This window comes from Brugia malayi, assembly GCF_000002995.4.
Source record: "Brugia malayi strain FR3 genome assembly, contig: Bm_v4_ChrX_scaffold_001, whole genome shotgun sequence".
Lineage (NCBI taxonomy): Eukaryota > Metazoa > Nematoda > Chromadorea > Rhabditida > Onchocercidae > Brugia > Brugia malayi.
In genome coordinates, this window is record NW_025062479.1 from 12,815,153 (window position 1) to 12,834,616 (window position 19,464).

Sequence of the window (19,464 nt, forward strand, 5' to 3'; positions counted from 1 at the left end):
TAATGACTTTTGATTTCGGTCTCTTTGTCATTTTCATGTCATTTTTTCTTCTCTAAAAAGAATTTATTATATGATAAGAATTGCCGTTTGCTACAATTATAGGATATTACTATATTTCTATACAATATTTTTGCATTATATTAGTAATATGCATTATATTAGCAATAATATAATGAATGTTAATTATTATTTGCAGTTCTTTTATATATCTGTTTGTTTTTATTGTTGGCTTAAAATATTCAACGTCTCAATAATAGCTATTTGCAGCAGTAGAAATCAGTCAAGTGATAAAATGCTCCACAAAAATGATACTTATTAGAAAAAATGATGAAAGGATAGCTAATGGGCAGTCAGCAGAGTCGTCTTAATGATAATGCATCAGGCCATAGTGGCGGCAAACGAAGCATCCAGGATGATGATAGCAATTCTGGTCAGTTTTCTAATCTTTGAACATTCATGTTATTCATCATGCTTCTGAATTGGTATCATTTGCATAATTTTCAAAATATAAAAGATAAAATATAGCTGATCTCAGTTTTATTGCTAAAAAAAAAATTTCCTCAATTTTGCACTTTTAATCCTTTTCGGATTTTCTATTCTTGAAATTTAGTTGAAATGAAATCTAACTGGTCAAGAGAAATGATAGGATAGTGCTAAATACACTCTTTTACTCTATCGATCGACCATTTTTGTACTGCTTTAACATTTTTGGTATATTTCTATTAAATTCTTTTTTTGAAATGTTTACATAATAACTGTATCGATCACATAACTGTTTTAGTCTGTTTCAGAAACTCCAGGATTATCTATTTTTTAGTCTTAGAGTTGAAATTACCCTTTTTATTAATATTATTAATGAATGCGTGAAAAATTCTTGTTTGAGGTCTTTCTAATTTCATTTTTTGCAGCGTTATATAGTGTACATGAAAATAATGTTAATGGCTGAATTCATAACATTTCATGAAAAATGTCAGCAATGTGCAACTGTAATATATTCTCAGAAATTTCGCATTGAATTTATCACATACAGTTGAGAATTTCAAAAATGGTTCATTTTTTTTTTTTTTTTTCAAATGATTCTAAAAGTGAATTTGTGCAAATGTGCAAATGATGTTTGCATGTGAAACAGTCAATGAGTAATTTTCCAAGTGAACAGTGATGACAGTTTCATAGATTTCACATTATAAATTTGAGATTTCTTAAGCTTTCTCAAGTCCGAGCTGTTTTGGTATGGAAGTTTATCTGCATAGTTCACTCCTATGTGTCATTTTCTGCTAATACAAATGGATGTCTCTTCGAAATAGTAATCTCTGTCTGTGACACTTAACTGTGACAGATTCATAATGCTTCAATCGTTCATATCATTTTATGATTGATTGGTCAAGGAAAGGTGGAGAAGAGCATATTCGAGAATTCCAAGAATTTCCATAATTCAGTATGATTTAGCATTTTCATTAACCAATGTGTGAATTTGTAAGCTTTGAAATCATTAGAAACCGGTTTTATGGCAGTTAACTTTTATTTTGGTTTTTTATGCCATATCCACTACATCCTCTTGTTTTCATCTTAATTGTTTTTACGGAAATTTGACCAACTTTCCTCCACAAGGAATTATTTGTTTATTTATTTAACAGCATTTCTTACCATAATTTTCGCTTCTGTCCTCTCTCTTCTCGCTATCACACTTTTTTTTATTTACAATTTCACAATTGAAAAATCTCAGGTTTTGTTTTTCAGGCTTTCCTCAACAATCTCATTCAGTTTACCGAATTGATGTGCTTAACAAATTTCTAAAAGTAGTAAAAATCAAGTTCTATCCTTAAAGTGTTTATAAAATTCCTGTTAGATAGTTTTGATCATTCGCTATATGCATTGTAAAAATTTGCAATGATTTCAGATTTGCTTCTTCTATTTTCTGCTATCATTTTAGATTTTGCATGAATGATTTGTTGGAAATGCTTTGCTTACTTGTGTATATGTAAGTATTTCACGTGTTTGCGTAATGTAAGATAGTTCACGTTGTATTATATGTCCTCTTGCGCCTGTTCTTATTTTACTTTATAATTCATGCTAGTTAAAAGATATTTCCGTAAATTAAATCTAATAGGTATTTCAAGTGTGTATGGTAATCAAATACAGGAACTGTGAGTACTTTTATTTAAATACTGTGTACAAGATTTTGAATTCATTGAAGGCATTTGATTGCTAAAAAGTTTGTAATGAATGGCAGGAGAAAGGGCGAGATGAAATTTGACCTTAATAGACTTTACTTCATGGGGTATAATTTACGAGTAAGAAATGAAAATTTCTTTCGTTTACTCTCAAAGATGACAATTTTTGCCTCCTCACTAAAGCATATGTAATTTATGACACAGTGGTTGAGCTATTTTAATCAATTCATTTCTCATTTTTACGGATAATTCATGGAGGCAGTTACACTCTTTCCGGAGGCTCTTTTTCTTGCATTCAAAAGGCTTTTAGGCTACTTCATTGGTCGGACTGAGTAACATTTGGTCATTCATAAAACAAAAAAAAAAGTGGAAATTGAAAATCATTCCATAGATTGAAGCATCATACATGAAAGAAATGTGGTACAGAAAGTTTCAAGAAAGAAAATACTGTTAAAAATACTTTCAAGGACGATAGGAATAGTGGAAACAGTAGTTGTTGGACAGCAAAAAGAATGCTGCTAATTTTAACAGTTTAGCGGTCATATAAGTATTGATAAGGTAATCCAATGCTTTTCAATTAATTTAATTTTTTCCTTTCCTTTTTGCTATCATATTGTCCATTAGCAAGCAGTTTTTATACAACTTAAGGATAATAATCATTAACCGATTGAATATATTGATTTTTTAATCCTATTCTCTGTCAGATATGACTTCATGATCTACTGCAAAAAAAAGGTATGAGGGAAAGAGAGAGAGAGAATTTTTGAGCAGAGTAGATAATTATTTAGGTACAAGGTCGGTTATTTATCTGCAATTTGTGTTAATGCCTGAGCACTGAAATGTAAAATTCCGTCAGGTTTACATCTGCTATCTTTGAGACAGAATAGCAAATTATCCGGAAAATAGGCATCAAATTGAATATTATGGCGAGAATCGAGAGTAAGGAGAGTGGCAGTAGAAATAGTAATAATAAACAGCAAATAGTATCGGAGAGCAACTCAAGGACAGTTGTGAAGAGTTTGTATTTCTTTATAATAGGGTTATAGCCGGACAGATGGACAATTATACATTGATAGTGAAACGAGTAGACAGACATATATTGTCTGTCAGTCGTATTTAGAACTGATCGATATTGTAAGAGACAAATAAGTCTGCTGCAGTCAGAGTAGTATTAATGGTGTTTTATTGTTCATATAATCTATGTTATGGAACATTAATTTTTAAATTTTACATCCCACTCAGATGCATTCCTTTTCTGCAATTTCTTCCTTATCTGTTTAACTCGAGATTGGATTATTCCACTACTGACATGTCCAACTCTAAGATGCTTTTGGGTCAGTTGAAAGGCTTCAGCATCGGAACATTTGAAAAGTATGATCCAGTAAGACCAGCCAACTGCGGAGCAACAACTGATCGAGATTTTAATGTTTCAAAATCGTTAAGTCAAATAGACTTTGTTGTAGAATTCCAACACTGAAACAGGTTAGTACGAACCTTTCCAACATTGAAAACATCGGGAAGTTTGGACCTGGCGGCTTTCTTTCATCACAGTGATTTTTAGCTAATAAACTGGAGTTTAAACTTTATTTAGCATAGCAAGTGCGAAATTCACTTTAGTGTAATAACAAGATAGATTGAATTGATATTCTTTACATTTACGATTGTCTATTAAGCTGTCCAAAAAATGAAATTAATTGTGGGAAATAATGCATTACAACAATCTAATAACTCTAAACTCACTAGTTTTATGATATTTTCATTTCTCTTATTTTCTAAAATTGCTTGAAAGATCATCTGAATTGTGCGAGAATTATCATAAAGGAAGGGATCACTGTTGGAATTTATGCACATTTTTTAAAATTAATTTTCCAATTTTTTTTAGAATAGCTAAAATTCTTTCAACCGTTGGATCTTTTTTCATATTAGTAACTCGAGTGATTGTAATAAATCAAGCAAATAATAAAGCCATCAAGTTTGAATTAACTTATTAACATCAATTGCATAAATGAAGATCCAGAAATAATGGAATGCTTTGGAACTTGAAAAGGCAAACAAAAGGGCTGAAAAGCGTTCAATTTAATCATTCAATACAGAATTTATCAAACAATTTACATAATCAACAGATCCAGAAATAATGGAATGGTATGACTGGTTATTATCAGTACAATTGTTGTATTGTTATCTGTTAAAATTTCCGACTAGAAATGGATAATTGCAGTCCAAATTAGATAAAAAATGAATGTGATAAGCAGTCGAAATTTATAAAAGCTTTAGTTTATATTTCATTCTAGTCAATACGATATCCTCATATATTCATTCATTTAATTTCGCGAGATACAAGTAGGAATAATAGTTGAGAAATTTATTACTAGTTTTTTGTCCAAGTCATTGCTTCTGATAAATTGTAAATAAATATGGGGAATGGAGTACCCTGGTCTGACTGTGACAATAGACTTCAAATAAAAGCCACTCATCAAGTTCAGACGTCAAATTTCCCTTCCTTCTCCACATCTTCACATCGTATTGACATTCTTTTTTTCTTTTTGCTAAATCTATTTGTTTTGAATTTATTTTCATGCCTACACATTTTCTTCAAATGGTTTTCAGTAGATTTGCTGTGTGGTTATGCAAGAGGTATTATTGTATATGTGTAATGGAACGGAATTTATCGATGTGTTTGAATAATAAATTAGAAAAAAAAAAGAATTATTTTTTTCCTTTTCATTGCTCTAATTTATGTTAAATTTGCGGAAAAATAATTTCACCATACTTATTAAAAAATTTGAAAAATTATAACGATGGGTACGGTGATAAAAGCAATAGTTAGACAATTGGTATTGTGTGCTTCAATTTCAATATATGCCGATTATACCAATTCCAAGATAATTGCAAAGTAAGAGAGAAGTGAATTGAGGTAGAACGATCGGATAAAATACATTAGCGCATTTTCAGACATGAAATGTGGGAGTGTATTAAATCTATGATAGTATTAGATCTGTTTCTTGTTTTGCTATGCGTATTTCATTTTCAAGCTAGTGTATGTTATTATATACTTTAATAACTTAGCAAAGGTTCAGCTTTAAAGAATCAACCATACTTTCTGCTTCAAAATCTCTTAGCAATTCTTTTTCTCAAAACATCTATCATTATGAATTGTATTTTAAAATTATTTACTTAATTCAACACTAATCTTAATTCGTGCAATTTAGAAATTTTTTCAAATTATTTTTTGTTGAAAATCTTTCGCATTTCATGTATTGTCGTCATTGTGCAAATTAATTACAATCATCGATAAACTGCAAGTTAATATTAGCATTTGGCTTTTTCGTGGAATATCAGGCGAAACAGCCATACATCATTACTCAAAAGAGGCGAAAGTTCGGCATGTATCATTCGAACTTTTTGTCATTTCTGTTCTTTGCCATCTTCACTTTCACTTTCTCATTTCAATCTCAGTCTTTTTGATTTTCTCAAGAATGCACATTTAGATATACCAGATTAATTTTTCTATTCATATCAACTCTCAACCTCTAATATATAAAGGATGATTTGTTGGAAAGAAAAAAACCTTTACAAAAAGAAAAAGAAATACAAAGGACTGGCTAACGAAAAAATAGCAAAGTAAAGGCAAGGATTTTTAAAATCTTTTTCAAATCAAACTTTTTCTTTCATTTATTTAACGAGTTGCAATCAAAAATGTAGAGTAAAGCACAACACTATGTCGTCTTTTCGGTTGCCAGTCTTTTTAAAATTTAATTATCCTTCGTGGTCTGATTGCGGTGACGAAATGGTATGCATAGCATTGATGCAGCCTAATTACGTAGTGTGATGAAGCAGTGTGTCCTTCATCCGTCCGTATGCTAAACTAAAAACTATAATAAATCGATATTAAGTCTTCGAAACATGAATTTGTTGACTTTGCATTCCTAACCACCAAATATTTCGCTTTCACAACTTTATTTCTTATGCTTATCTGGAGAATCGTCAAGATACACTCGTTTAGCACCGTCGTTGATCTTTATTGTTTGTACAACTTCAATTTAAGTTAATGATTAGGTTGGTATAGGGTCGAGCGATAAGAAAAGATTGCGTTCTAAAGGTGAAATTGACATATGAGAGAGGTGAAATTAGGGAAGATGGAAATCTTAATCGGTCACACTTCTTTCTGCTGTGACAACGATGAACCTACCACAACGAGAAATCCTTCCTTTCCTCCTAAATTGTTTCTTTCATTGATTTCAGGGAGGAAATTTACTACTATCCACACTTTCGTGTTGTTTACTTTGCTTAACGAAGTAAACTATTATAACAACTTATTAGAGCTATTTACTAATTAATAGTTTGGTTTATTTATCTCATTTAGAAATATGTTACTTCCCCATTATTTTTTTCTAAAATTCAAGTGTTCTTTGATTTTATTAAAGTCATAACTGAGTGCAGTAAATGATGATAATACATTGGTGGGGAATAGTGGATATTACAGTAGAGTTTATTTGTGAAACAATAAACGATGTTAATACGGTCAATAAAAATTTCATAGGATATTTAAATTATCTGTTAAGATGATTTTGATTCTTTTCATGATGTAACTTATTTCAGTTTTTATATCGCTTTGAGCAGTGATTCCTGCATTCTCAAACTTGTTTTCATTAACATTTATTTGGTTTTTTGAATTATCATTATCGTTCCAAATTACATCGGATAAGTGCACTTAGTGATTCGTAGCCTAGTTTGATTGACTAGTTGGCCAATTGGTCACATCAAATTTTTGCTTTACTTTAAAATTTAAATGACATCCTGATTTCAAAATATTTTGTAATTTGTGTCTTCCTAATGATTTACACTTATCTCAGAACAAATCATTACGTGTTTTTTATTTTGAAATTCAGTTTCAAGTTTTACAATTTTCATTTTGCTATACTTACTTTGGCAATGAAATTGAGGGCAAATTAGGACTGGAAGATAAAATTATGTGAAGGAGAAAATAATGATGATGATGATTATGATATATTAGTTCATTTGTATCTTCATTGTCTCAGGTGGTTTTAACATAATATTGCGTACATAATATTTTGTAAATAGGTATTACATTTACTGGACTGGAAGCTTAAGGTAGTGTATTTCATCTTAATTTCATTAATTGAGATTGAAAAATGTCTTATAGCACGTTGCCTACTATCAACAGATAGTATTCAAAAACTGAATACACCTTCCATCTTTTTCCCGTGGGATAGATGCGTAGATGAAATCGAGAAGACTTGCGGGTAAAACGAGGATATATTCCGAGACTCGGGATTTACTATGCGGGAATTATCTGACCGATTATTTCGTTTCAGCAATTACATTTTTTCTAAAATTAATTGGAAAAGGACATAGTTTTGCATGTTTTGCTCAAAACAACAGCAGTGACATTTCTGTTTTTCTTTCTTAGAAGTCTTTTCTAGGCTTAGCAAAAATTGTTGATTATTGATGGGAGTTGGAAGTAGTTATATGGTTGGTTGGTGTGTTTTACATTTTATCAGAATATCCCATATTTAAACTCAGAATTCTTAAATTTGTATTGATTGTGAGAAACAATGTGTTACCATCTTATCTTTCTACCACTGTTCAACAATATATTAAAATGAATCTTTTCACAATAAATTAGGAAAATTTTAATCCTTGTTGTGCTATATTTATGGCACTACGATAGATTTTCGGTACCGAAAAATGCCCATAATATTTGCATCTTGTAGTACAAATAAACTAATCTATTTTTCCTTTAGCATGCTTCGACAGTTTGTCTTATGATTGGCGCAGTGGAAGTCCATGCTGTGAAAGCTTCAGCAATCCGGCGGAAATGGATCATCGACCGTCTTCTGTTGATACGTTCTTGACACACCACCACCACCACCAGCACCATCATCATCATCGTCTTCATCAGCAGGATTCGTCAAGATGGTCATCCAGGTAAACTCATCCTTTTCTCGAATTATTGATGCCAAATTGGAATCAAAAGAATAGCCAACGGTTGACAGTTTTATGTCTGGATAAGAAAGAGAAGATGACAAGAAAAATTTGGGTAAATGGATTCAAAGGATAAGGATTCATACTTCAATCACTCCCTCTTTAAAAGGGAGTAAAGTAATAGACTGAAATAGAACAAAAAAAAAAAAAAAAAAAAAAAATGAAAAGTCGAAGCCTAAACTTCTTTTGACAATATTTTAAGCAGTTTCTGACATTCTCTCTCTTTCTTTCTTTCCTCCTTCCCTATTTCTCTTTATATCTTGTCGTTGTCCCAGAAAGCCCAAAATGTATTCCTATTGACCCTTTGTTGGCTTGACTATCACGACGCTTCCTGATAGGAATAACTCTCATATTCTGCCGTATGTTTGTGTGCAGGTTTTTTTTTTTATTAGAATTATCACTAATTCGGAGGTACCTTTGAGGGGTAATATTCCAGAAATCGGCTAACTGAGAAGAAAGCGTCTATTAGCTGGTTAGCTGGTCAAATCCATTTCAACGGAATGAACGGAAATATAAGTCACTGAACACATTGAATGAAAAAAATAATTTCTTTAATTAGTTAATGCTATGGGCTCCTTTCTTTGCATATCGTTAATTCTAATGAGATTATCTCAGCGATACATTGTACCCTTTGATCTCTTATCCTATTCTTCTCTCAAGCAGTCTGCCCACTAGATTAGTTTTGTTATTTGAAGATACCATCACAGTCAAACATTACTGCAGAGAAACATTCACCACTTTTTTCACTTAAAAAACAAGCGAATAAGTTTTCCTGACGAAAGTAGGTAAAATATATCTCATTGATCTTTTCCAGAGAAGATTTGTTGAACGGATCAGCAACAAGCAACGAAAATGATTCCTTATTCGTTGCGTTGTACGATTTCCACGGTGTTGGCGAAGAGCAGCTTTCGCTGAAGAGAGGTCAGTATGATTGGTTTTTGAGATAATTGAATATCGATTGAAATTACTGCTGTGGACAGGTAAAGATAATTTGGCTTCTTAGGATTCATAACTATTGCAGTGATCTAATCCAAAAAGCTAAGAAAAAATTGCATGCTGCAGTGATGCAGGTCATTTCTTTTAATTTATAAAGGAGGATTCTCATGAATACAGTTTGTTATGGTCGCAAATTGGTGATGAATATTGCTTATAACTGAATTTTGCAAATGATTCGACATTAATTGATTAAGTAAAAGCTTTTTGGCTTTGGCAAAATTGATTTGATTAAGTTTTGCTAAGCAAAATTCAATCCTTTTGGTGCATACTAGTTTAAATTATGGCTTACCTGGAACAAAGGAAATGAAAATAACTTCATTAGGTTGTTTTCTATCGTATCTTATATAAAATTGATTTTGAAATTATTTAGCGAAAAAACAAGGTTTATCGGCAGTACATATAAATCCTCCTCCTTCCTCAACCAAATTTATAAGCTACATAAAGAATAAAAGCGATCTGACTGCTTGAAATTGCCATGTTACAATTTTGCATAACTCTTGCATATTTAATATATTTTTCATATGGAAGGTAGTGTGTTTCATAGGATCTGAAGTTAATAAAAGCTGACATTTTGTGTAAATTCAGTGCATATTTTTAATGTAGCAAAATAGCCGTCTTAATGTGTTATGCATAGATTAATAAATTCGTTGCATTTTTTGAACAAATCCTGTGGAGAACTACATCGTTGCTTCTGGCTAGCTTATAATATTTAAAAGCATTCTTATCGTGTTTTTCTTTTTCAGTTTTCGAACTGATTTAGCTTGCTGGAGTATAATATATACATGATCATTTAAACATTGGAAAGTATATAATTTAATTTGGTCAATTTTTCAGGTGATCATGTGCGGGTGATTGGACATAATAAAGCTGGCGAATGGTGTGAGGCACAATTGGTGAATACCCGACGTGAGAATTCGAGACGTACTGGTTGCATTGGTTGGGTACCATCATCCTATATTGCACCTTCTAATTCACTGGAAAAACATTCATGGTATTTATCATATATTTGTATGGCTAAGTAAAATATACCAAAGATATTAAGTAAGCATCGACAAAGTGGTTAGTAAATGACAAATAGTTAAGTGCTTATTGCAAGAATGTACTGTTTATCATAATCAAAAATCAAACACAATTATATTAAGACAGAGTATATATGAGTTTACCAATTTAATACAGTAATTTTGACAAGTATTTGTGGGTCAAAGGCGACGGTTCTAGATAATTATTACAATTCATTTTCTATTCATTATTAGGTAGATTTTGGCTTATGTTTATGAATTTAATGCAGAAAGAAATATGTTCATATTAATGACCTTTTTCGCTAAGTTTTTTCATTTGTTTTGTTTACAATTACGTTTTCGTTTTCTCCTTAAATTTCATTTATGTGAAGTAATGAGCGATAGAAGATAATGAATTATCGATGAGATATGGCGCAGTCCTTTGTCATCAAGCTGTCAATCACTGTGTGATGAACTTCAGGTATCATGGAAAAGTAAGCCGAAGCGAGAGCGAGTACCTATTAAGTTCCGGTATTAGCGGTAGCTTTTTGGTGCGTGAATCGGAAACCAGCATTGGACAATTTTCAATTTCAGTACGGCATGATGGCCGCGTTTATCATTATCGGATTTCAGTGGATCGTAACAAATGGGTAAGTTTTTATCCGCATATTTCTCTCCTTTTTCTATTTTCGAAGCATTTCAACAATTTATTAAAATCGATTTTCTATTTATTTTCCAAATTTGGCAAATTAGTAATTACTTTTCACAATTTTTTGGAACTGAATTTCTTTTCTCTTTAGTTTTTCGATACTTTTTTGCGGTTATTTACTTTCTCCTAATGTTGTAGTTAAATTTTTGTTTGTCCATATTTTATTGATCTACTTTATCTTCTATTATCTACCTTCCTTCTCTCTCTCTCTCTCCCTATATATATATATATATATATTTGTTTAATTCATCTATATATATCCATATTCGCCACAATTTTTGCAAACGTACAAAAATTTACAGCTTGGTCTCTGATGTTTACTAATTGATCTAATGTTTAGGATATCGTTTTAGGGGATCACATTTGTCTAGTTCTTAACACCTACCCAACATTATTTTGGCTATACTTCCCTTCTTTTTAATACCAAGAAAATATTGTGACATATCCTGGTTAGGCTACATTAACAGGAATTGTTTACAGATGTTTCAGTTTCTCTGTATGCATAGTATTTTCATTTTTGCATTCAACTGTTTTTTGCATATTTATTAATATTTTTTTAATGGGTACACTTACAGTTATACATAACACAAGAAAGCAAATTCAAAACACTGGGCGAATTGGTTCATCATCATAGTCTTCATGCGGACGGCCTTATCTGTACGTTACTCTACCCAGCATCCAAAAAGGAACGACCACCGATGGTATTTTCATTATCGCCAACTCAACCTGATGAATGGGAAGTGGAGAGGTCAGAAATTATCATGAGAAGTAAACTTGGCAAGTTTTTTTCTCTTAATTTTTTCCTTTTCTTTAAATAAACATATGCTTACACTTTACATTAAAGCAAAATTAGGGATTACTTTTCTTTTTCGTATAATTCATTTTTTTTTTTTTCGTCCCACATTTTTAATACCATTTTAGGTTTTTCTCTTTCTAGTATTATAAATCTTTATCAGGCGGTGGACAATACGGCGATGTTTATGAGGGCTACTGGAAAAAACATGAAAAAGTGGTTGCTGTGAAAACTTTGAAAGTAAGTATCTTTTATTGCGTAACCAGAAGAATTAATTGTTTCATGATTATAAATATGAAAATACCTAGTGGTCTCTTATTCCAGGCTGTTCGGGTTTAAAAGTTTGTGGTCTCCATTGAGCAAGTAAATTTGTCAGTGTGTCTTTGTCACTAATCTGAAGTTACATAGAAATATTTATTGATTGGGTTACCTTCCAACACATAATTGCTCAGAATATTTAAAATTTTAATATTTTTCGCTTTATTTCAATATTTTCGCTTTATTATTTTTTTTTTTTAATATTTTCGCTTTATTTTATTTCAATATCAGTTCATTTTTCGCTTCATTTCAATATCAGTTCAGTTTCGGAAATAGAAGTATTTTCAGGAAGAGGCTATGGCGCTACACGACTTTTTGGCAGAAGCAGCAATTATGAAGGACTTACATCATCCGAATTTGGTACAGTTAATGGGAGTATGTACTCGTGAACCGCCATTTTATATTATCACCGAATATATGAATAGAGGAAATTTGCTCGACTATCTCAGGTTTATTACTTAAATTTCATAGTGAATCTTCGTTTTATATATATATATATATATATATATATATATATATATATATATATATATATATATATATATATATATACATCTATGGTCTAATTTCATTTCAAACCTCGATATTTTAATTTTACAAGGCTTCCTACACACATTTGTTATTATATTCTTAGCTCAGCTGTATCTATGGTCACATATTTCATTATTATCAGAATTAATTCCATTTTTTGTTATTCTTGACATATTTTCTTGAATAATTGAACTATTACCATTTATGTTTACGCTTTTCATTAACTTATGTACGTGTTTATGAGAATGTTTTTTTTTTTTTTTTTTTTTTTCTGACCACTTTTTATATGAATTGATTACTTCAAGCAGTTTAAATCGTATGTAAAGTTCGAGAATTAGAGCATAATTTATGCCTTAGTTTACCAAGTATTAGTTCTTTAGGAAATGTGATAAGAAATTATCACCAACAGTGCTGATGTACATGGCTACACAGATTGCATCTGGAATGGCTTATCTTGAATCACGTAATTTCATCCATCGGTAAAATTCAGTAGAAATTTTGAAATTAGTTATGGTCTGATATTAGGAGTTCAAATCTCAACAATAACCAAAAACTAAAAAATCAGAAAGTTTTCTAAATTATGTTTAGTTCATCTGTTACAAAACTGTTGATGTGATTCAATTTTTCTTATGATTAAAGTCTTTCAGGGATTTGGCTGCACGAAACTGTTTGGTAGCCGAAGAGAATGTTGTCAAAGTTGCTGATTTTGGTCTTGCACGATTTATGAGGGAAGATACTTATACTGCTCATGCTGGAGCAAAGTTTCCGATCAAATGGACTGCACCAGAAGGTCTTGCCTATAACACTTTCAGGTGAAGTGCTTTGCTCTATTCATTGTACTTCGGATTTATTTAAACCACACATCAAGTATGAAAGCTACGAATAAATTAAAAAATATGGACATCAGGTTATCTTTTGATTATAATATTGTTATTACTTACCTAAAAATAACGGTGATATCATTCACTTCTTAAGTCTATTACATTGAACTTTGGTTTCCTTTCAACGCTAAACTTTTATTGACATAAGTTATTTCTTTCGCGATTACACAATCTCTTATTGTTTCAGTACTAAAAGTGATGTCTGGGCATTTGGTGTACTATTATGGGAAATCGCTACTTATGGGATGAGTCCATATCCAGGTGTTGAGTTGAATAGTGTTTACGGATTACTTGAAAAAGGTTTTCGAATGGATGCTCCGGAAGGTTGTCCTCCATCAGTTTACCGGTTGATGTTGCAATGCTGGAATTGGTCACCTAGTGATCGACCACGTTTCAAAGAAATCCATGCCAGCTTGGAGTCACTTTTTCCTCAATCCAATATTGATGAAGAGGTTAGTTAAACTAAAGGAAAAGAGTAAAGTTTCGTAGTTTTTTTCCGAGAGTTTCCAAAATTTAATCTTTTGACTTTTATAACATTACAGTTATTATGGAAATTTTTTTAGGTTGACAAGCAGTTAGAACGTTCACGCACATCATCACGGCGTCACAGTTTGTCATCTCATCGCATTGCGATGGGCAATGATTGCATCAATATTCCGTCAAGCGTTGTACCAGTTGCATCTCCGCGTATCTCCGGTATTCAGGGCGGCGGTTGTGCTGGAAATAATACTGGCACGGTTGTTGTAGTTCCATCAACTAGCTCTTCGTTAGCTGGCACGTCGCTACCACCACCACCTACTATCGAATTCCCACCACCACCACCATGGAACCAGGATAGTTGCGTCGGTGGCGCGTCATCAAATTCTTCTACAGCCACCCAATGCAGTAGTGCACGTGACATTTGGGATGCGGCTAAAATAAAAACTGGCCAGCGTAATCTACCGTTACCGATTCCACCATCATCTGCAAAGCCAAAGTTGCAAAAACTAGGTTAATGTTAGCTTTGACAAGAGCAGATTTGAGAACTTACAACTTTAGTTAATGGAAATCGTACGTGTTTGAAGAAATTGAAATTCAAGTGCCTAAAGGCGTCTAAATTGAAATGGTAGTTATTATTTCTTTAAATAATAATGTAGAAGGGCACATATATTATTCAGTTGTTCTCTGTAAAAATGGACATAAATCAAAAATTGAAATTCATATTCATACACTTGAAACTTGAATTTGCGACATGATTTTCTTCAAAGGATCCATATTTCAGTTTTCAATTTTAATTTTGGAAGAATTACAGATAATCTACCAACTTGTGACGTGTTGGTTTCGCCGCTAGCGGAGAAAAATTTGCGCAAGGCGGTTAGCAAATTTGGTACCATGCCGAAAAATGCTCGAATTGATGCATACCTGGAATCGATGTCATTGCAAGAAGATGGTGACCAGTCGCCGAATGCCAGTGGTGAATGCAGTGGTGGTCTGTCAGATGATTCGTTGGATGCTATTCCAGATTCCTACAATAATTGCTGGAATAGGTAAGTTAAGGGAAAAGCTGAAGTTTCAGCAGTTTCACGTATTTCAATTTTTTTGTGAAGAATCATTACCTTTTTTTGCAAAAATCGTCAGTAATACCTTCAGTTATTGTTTAATTTGAAACCTAAGCATATTTTATTTTCCATCTAATGTCTCAAGGTAGTGCTGGAATTTAGATAGTTAAAATAAACTAAAGATGTGACACATACTTTTTTTTAATCATGAAACGTTCAGTCATGAAATAGCATTAGTTTTTACCTCCTTCTGAGTACGCTTTAAAAATGCTGTTGTTGTTCCTTCATGAAGATCTATCTGTTTTTATCAATTCATCCATCTCTTTTTAGCGATTCCAGGAATGCATCTGACGCAATGAGTGAAAGTGTTAATTTTGGCCAAAATGAGTTGCTACAACAATTAAAACAACGTTTGAAAAAAACAAAATCAGAATCTCCGGTAACTGTCACTTCTCGTATTTCCGATGTTAATAACATGACAAGTATAGCTGAAAGAGTAAAATCATCGGTAGCAGTGATTGCGAAAACTGATTCGAAGTTGAAAAAGGTATGGTTAAGATGCTAGGAGGTTGAAATTTTGTGGAATTTCGGAAGTCGTTTTTAGTATCATATTTAATATATTATACACGATGTGATGATTTCGGAGTAACTTTGGCTTGCGTGGATTACCCTAAAAGAGAAAAACATGTAAGGAGAAATAATAGGAAATAATAACTGATAATGGATAATAGAAATAATAGCATAAATAATGGGAAAAAGTGCAAATGAAGAGTTAGTGTAAATTTGAGAGCTCCAGTTCTATCAGTAATAACCGAACGTGCGGCTAAATGACGGTCTGTCGAATGGCAGTCTGTCCACATAGTTTGACATCATCTATTTCTATTTTTGGTAGAGTCTGTTAGTTAAACTGTCATTGATTTTTATATGTCTTCAAAGTTCTAATCCAGTTTGATAGAACCTTTTTTATAGTTAAGATTTCTGCTTTTTTTTTTAAAAAAAATCGTGCATAAGAAATGATTAGAACCATCGATTCAAATCAAATCGAATTGAAGAAATTCATTCGTTCAGGTGGGTGGCGTGCCGAAACAACCGGAGGAACAGTGGTCACAGAGAAAAAAGACAGCGGCTGCACGATCATTGAAATCCAAAGACTTACCACGTGAGATTGTTGCGAATGATGTTGAAACTGTAGCTACAAAGAGAACCACTTCAAAAGGTGATCGAACTCAGGATGCCGGAGAAAATGAGCTGCGAGCACGAATACGTCAACTACGGCATGTGGAAAAGCAAAGCCCAGCCGAAAAACAAAAGTATGATTCTGTTTTGTGGGCGCTATGTAGGGAAGTATTACTGATTTTGATAGTTAAAGGTCAATTCTTAAACTAAGATCCTTCTGAACTGATTGTATTTTGTGACCAATACATTTTCCCATTGAGATCAATGCTGGCAACACCTTCCCAAAAACTTCAAATTTTTTAACTGTAGTCTGAATTCTTTATTTTCCTGCATAAATAAGCAGATTTGTTGCACAGAGAAAGCTGCTCGTATTTTCTCTACTATTTTCTATACATTATTGTTAATTATGTGGATTATGACTTTCATAATTTCAGTAAAAATCATCCTATGTTATCCCAGTTTTATGTCCAAAAGTTTTTTTTTTTTAATTTAATTTTGAGATACCATATGTTACACTATGTTATTGCCTTATTATCTAGTCGAATTGGCGGAAGGCTTGAATCGATTAATATTGAAACAGCACGGGTACGGACGCTGATAACGCAAAAAGTTGCCCCATTGCAGCATCATCGTCCGTTTTCTATGCAGCCGGATGCTCTAAGTAGTGAATCATCCGATGATGATTCCAGCGAAGGTAGTTCTGCGACAAGTTAGTCGTATTTTCTAGGCATCATATTTTACTCCATTTTCCTGGGAAGAATTAGATGCTGCTGAGTAAAATTTTTTATCTGTCACTGCATGTTAGTGCTAAGGAAGAGGTATTGGACCATCTTTAGCACTTATTCGTATTATTCCCTAATTATGAAATTGTTAACACATTTTTTGCACATGTCGTCATTTTTCGGTCGGATTATCTTATTCAGATTTTCAGAAAAAAAAAAAAAAAAAAAATGAAAAATTGATGAAAATTAATTTGTTTGCTTTTCCAGCAGCTGTAGTACAATCGGGACGACTGGAAAAAGAACCTTTGACGCAAAAAGCGGTTGCTAAACTACATCCCAGAGCTTATTCGACACTACAAAGATCAATTAAAGTGACACTTTGCTAGAATTTAATTAAGATTAATGTTTGATTTCCAGTTTTGCTATCTTACATATTACTCATGATGAAATATCCATTACATAACATCAGACGATTGTTGAAAAGACATCATATATAACATTTAATACAGTTCTTTTGTGATGCTTTTATCATAAGTAATGATGGAAGTATCAGAGAAGTATGAATTTCTCTTGGTACTGATATAACCTATTTGACATTTTAGGCCAGTTCTGTAATACTACCAAAACGAGTCACTTCTAATAATGGTATAGATGATGGCGATGCATTGACTAAATTAAAACGTAAGGTAGCAGCTCATCCTACAATGCCTGACTGTAATGAAACAGACGAACTCGAGCTTAGCGGAAGCATGACACGAACCCAATCACTCCGTGATCTCACTTCGAAATTCGAGAAATTGGGTAATCCAGGTTTGATTGCGACACCTTCCAAAGGTAATTTTTTTTCGAATTTTGCTTTAGTGAGAAATTTTTTCTTTTTTTTAACAAGATTTGGATTGAAGATATTAAGATGAGATCATCAGAGCACTTTCATACTTATCCTATTCATGCATCTATATAGTTATGGTATGAACTTTTAGTGATGCAACAGCTCTCGTGGAACTTCATTGAGAAGTAATGCTGCCATTATTAAATTATGCTTATCATTTACCAAATATGTAAGTGTTTGGAATTTAGGACCATTTCGTAGTGGAGAGAAACGTTACTCAATGATGGAAAATGTTGCCGATACACGTGGTGCAGTATCCACTTCTGATAGCTCAATTTCCAGTGCTCGAGAAAGTAGTCAGCCAACCGTTAGTATTTGTGTTTTGGTACAAGAACAAGTTTAGTCAACGTTTTCCTTTAATAGTAATTCATCATAGGAATTGTGTAGGTGTTTGATTTCATTAGAGCAAACACTATAATAAAGATATATTGTTTTATTTTCAGTTTGTTATTTAGATTCGTGTTTTGTGTACTTCTTTATATATGGTAAGCTATTTATTAACTGAATAGCTTAAGGTAAGTCGAGATTCGCTGTTGGATTTGTATCGACGCCTGGAAAGCTGTATTTGTGATTTGCGTAACGAGCGCGTTAGTCGAGTCAAAGGACAGCATGCCGATTATTCCGATGGACAACATGCACTGTTGATCCGATTGAGTGATTTGATGCAACAGTTTCATCACTTATGCGCTATTTATGCCGAAAATATTTCACCACATTCAAAGTTTCGTTATCGGTTAGTTCTTGTTAGATTCTAAAGAAGGAAGAGAATTTTGTTTAAATTTATTTGAAGATTTATGCAAAAATTTAATGTTAAACACCCTTTTGTCGTCGTGCAGTAAAAAAATAAGCCTTGACTTTGAAATATATATATACTCTATTGGGATGTCTTGTTGAATATGCAGATGGTACCTAATTAAATTTAACTACTTATGTAATTTGTTTTCCCCAGTTTTTAAAAGCACATTAGCTAAACTCAATAATTAATTTATTTGAAGTGAAAAAGTTCTAGCAAAAAGATAATTAGAACAGAGGCTTAGAGATCTTTTGGAGTCTGAAAGTTTATTTCATTCTGCCAGTTGAAAAATAGTTTTCTTTAACAAAGAAAAAATTTAGTAACAGACAGAAAGTATTTAATATTCTACCTTCCTAATTTTAGCGGCACATTGCATTGTTGTTTCCAAAACGGTAAATCATTTCTTACATGTCTCTTTCTCCATTTTCTTGAAATTTTCAAATTCAACGGATTTTATTGTAAATTACTGTAATCAAACTTTTTCTTTCATCATTTGGAGTTTTAAATTAAATTAATATGAACTGAGTTTATTTGAATTTGTTTACCTTAACTTTTAAATTGCAGTGAGCTACTGAATCGTATGGATGTATTTATCCGTCAGTTACGGCAGTGCGCTTCATCATCTAATGAAGTTATGCAGGCCGAACAACACATTATACCTCAATTTGAGCAAACAATTCGTCAAATTATGCACTTGGTGCAAAGGTGATTTTTGTTTACCTGCTAGCTGTGTTGTTGATGTTCTCTTTCCCGTCTCTTCCCTTCAGGTATTTACTCTTTTAGGCCTTCTTATGCAGCTTATATGCAAACTTTTTAGGAATCTTGATTACGCTGATACAGTCCCTATTAATACTTCGGTTATTATTATTATTATTATTGTTTTTATTGGAATATGAGATTTTCTTCCCAGATCTTGAATTAGGATTCTATATGTTTAATTCTG

The 19,464-nt window shown here is 32.3% G+C and overlaps 1 protein-coding gene across 2 annotated transcripts; it reads left to right on the plus strand.

Moving 5' to 3' along the window:
• Positions 1 to 342: 342 nt before the first annotated feature.
• Positions 343 to 19,230, plus strand: Bma-abl-1 (Tyrosine-protein kinase abl-1, putative; the record flags this gene model as incomplete). Of its 2 annotated transcripts, XM_043074668.1 has the most annotated exons (21): positions 343 to 430; positions 7,937 to 8,120; positions 8,992 to 9,098; positions 10,008 to 10,164; positions 10,653 to 10,821; positions 11,456 to 11,657; positions 11,837 to 11,913; positions 12,280 to 12,440; positions 12,903 to 13,001; positions 13,170 to 13,334; positions 13,591 to 13,855; positions 13,967 to 14,393; positions 14,695 to 14,929; positions 15,272 to 15,488; positions 16,010 to 16,251; positions 16,657 to 16,811; positions 17,107 to 17,210; positions 17,442 to 17,673; positions 17,917 to 18,035; positions 18,244 to 18,461; positions 19,086 to 19,230. In XM_043074668.1, 21 exons carry the CDS (start codon positions 343 to 345, stop codon positions 19,228 to 19,230), a joined length of 3,768 nt encoding a protein of 1,255 aa, XP_042930602.1. The 2 variants fall into 2 exon arrangements, with proteins under 2 accessions (XP_042930602.1, XP_042930603.1); XM_043074669.1 differs by lacking the exon at positions 343 to 430 and having other exon boundaries at positions 8,011 to 8,120; positions 11,456 to 11,648; positions 15,281 to 15,488.
• Positions 19,231 to 19,464: the final 234 nt, after the last annotated feature.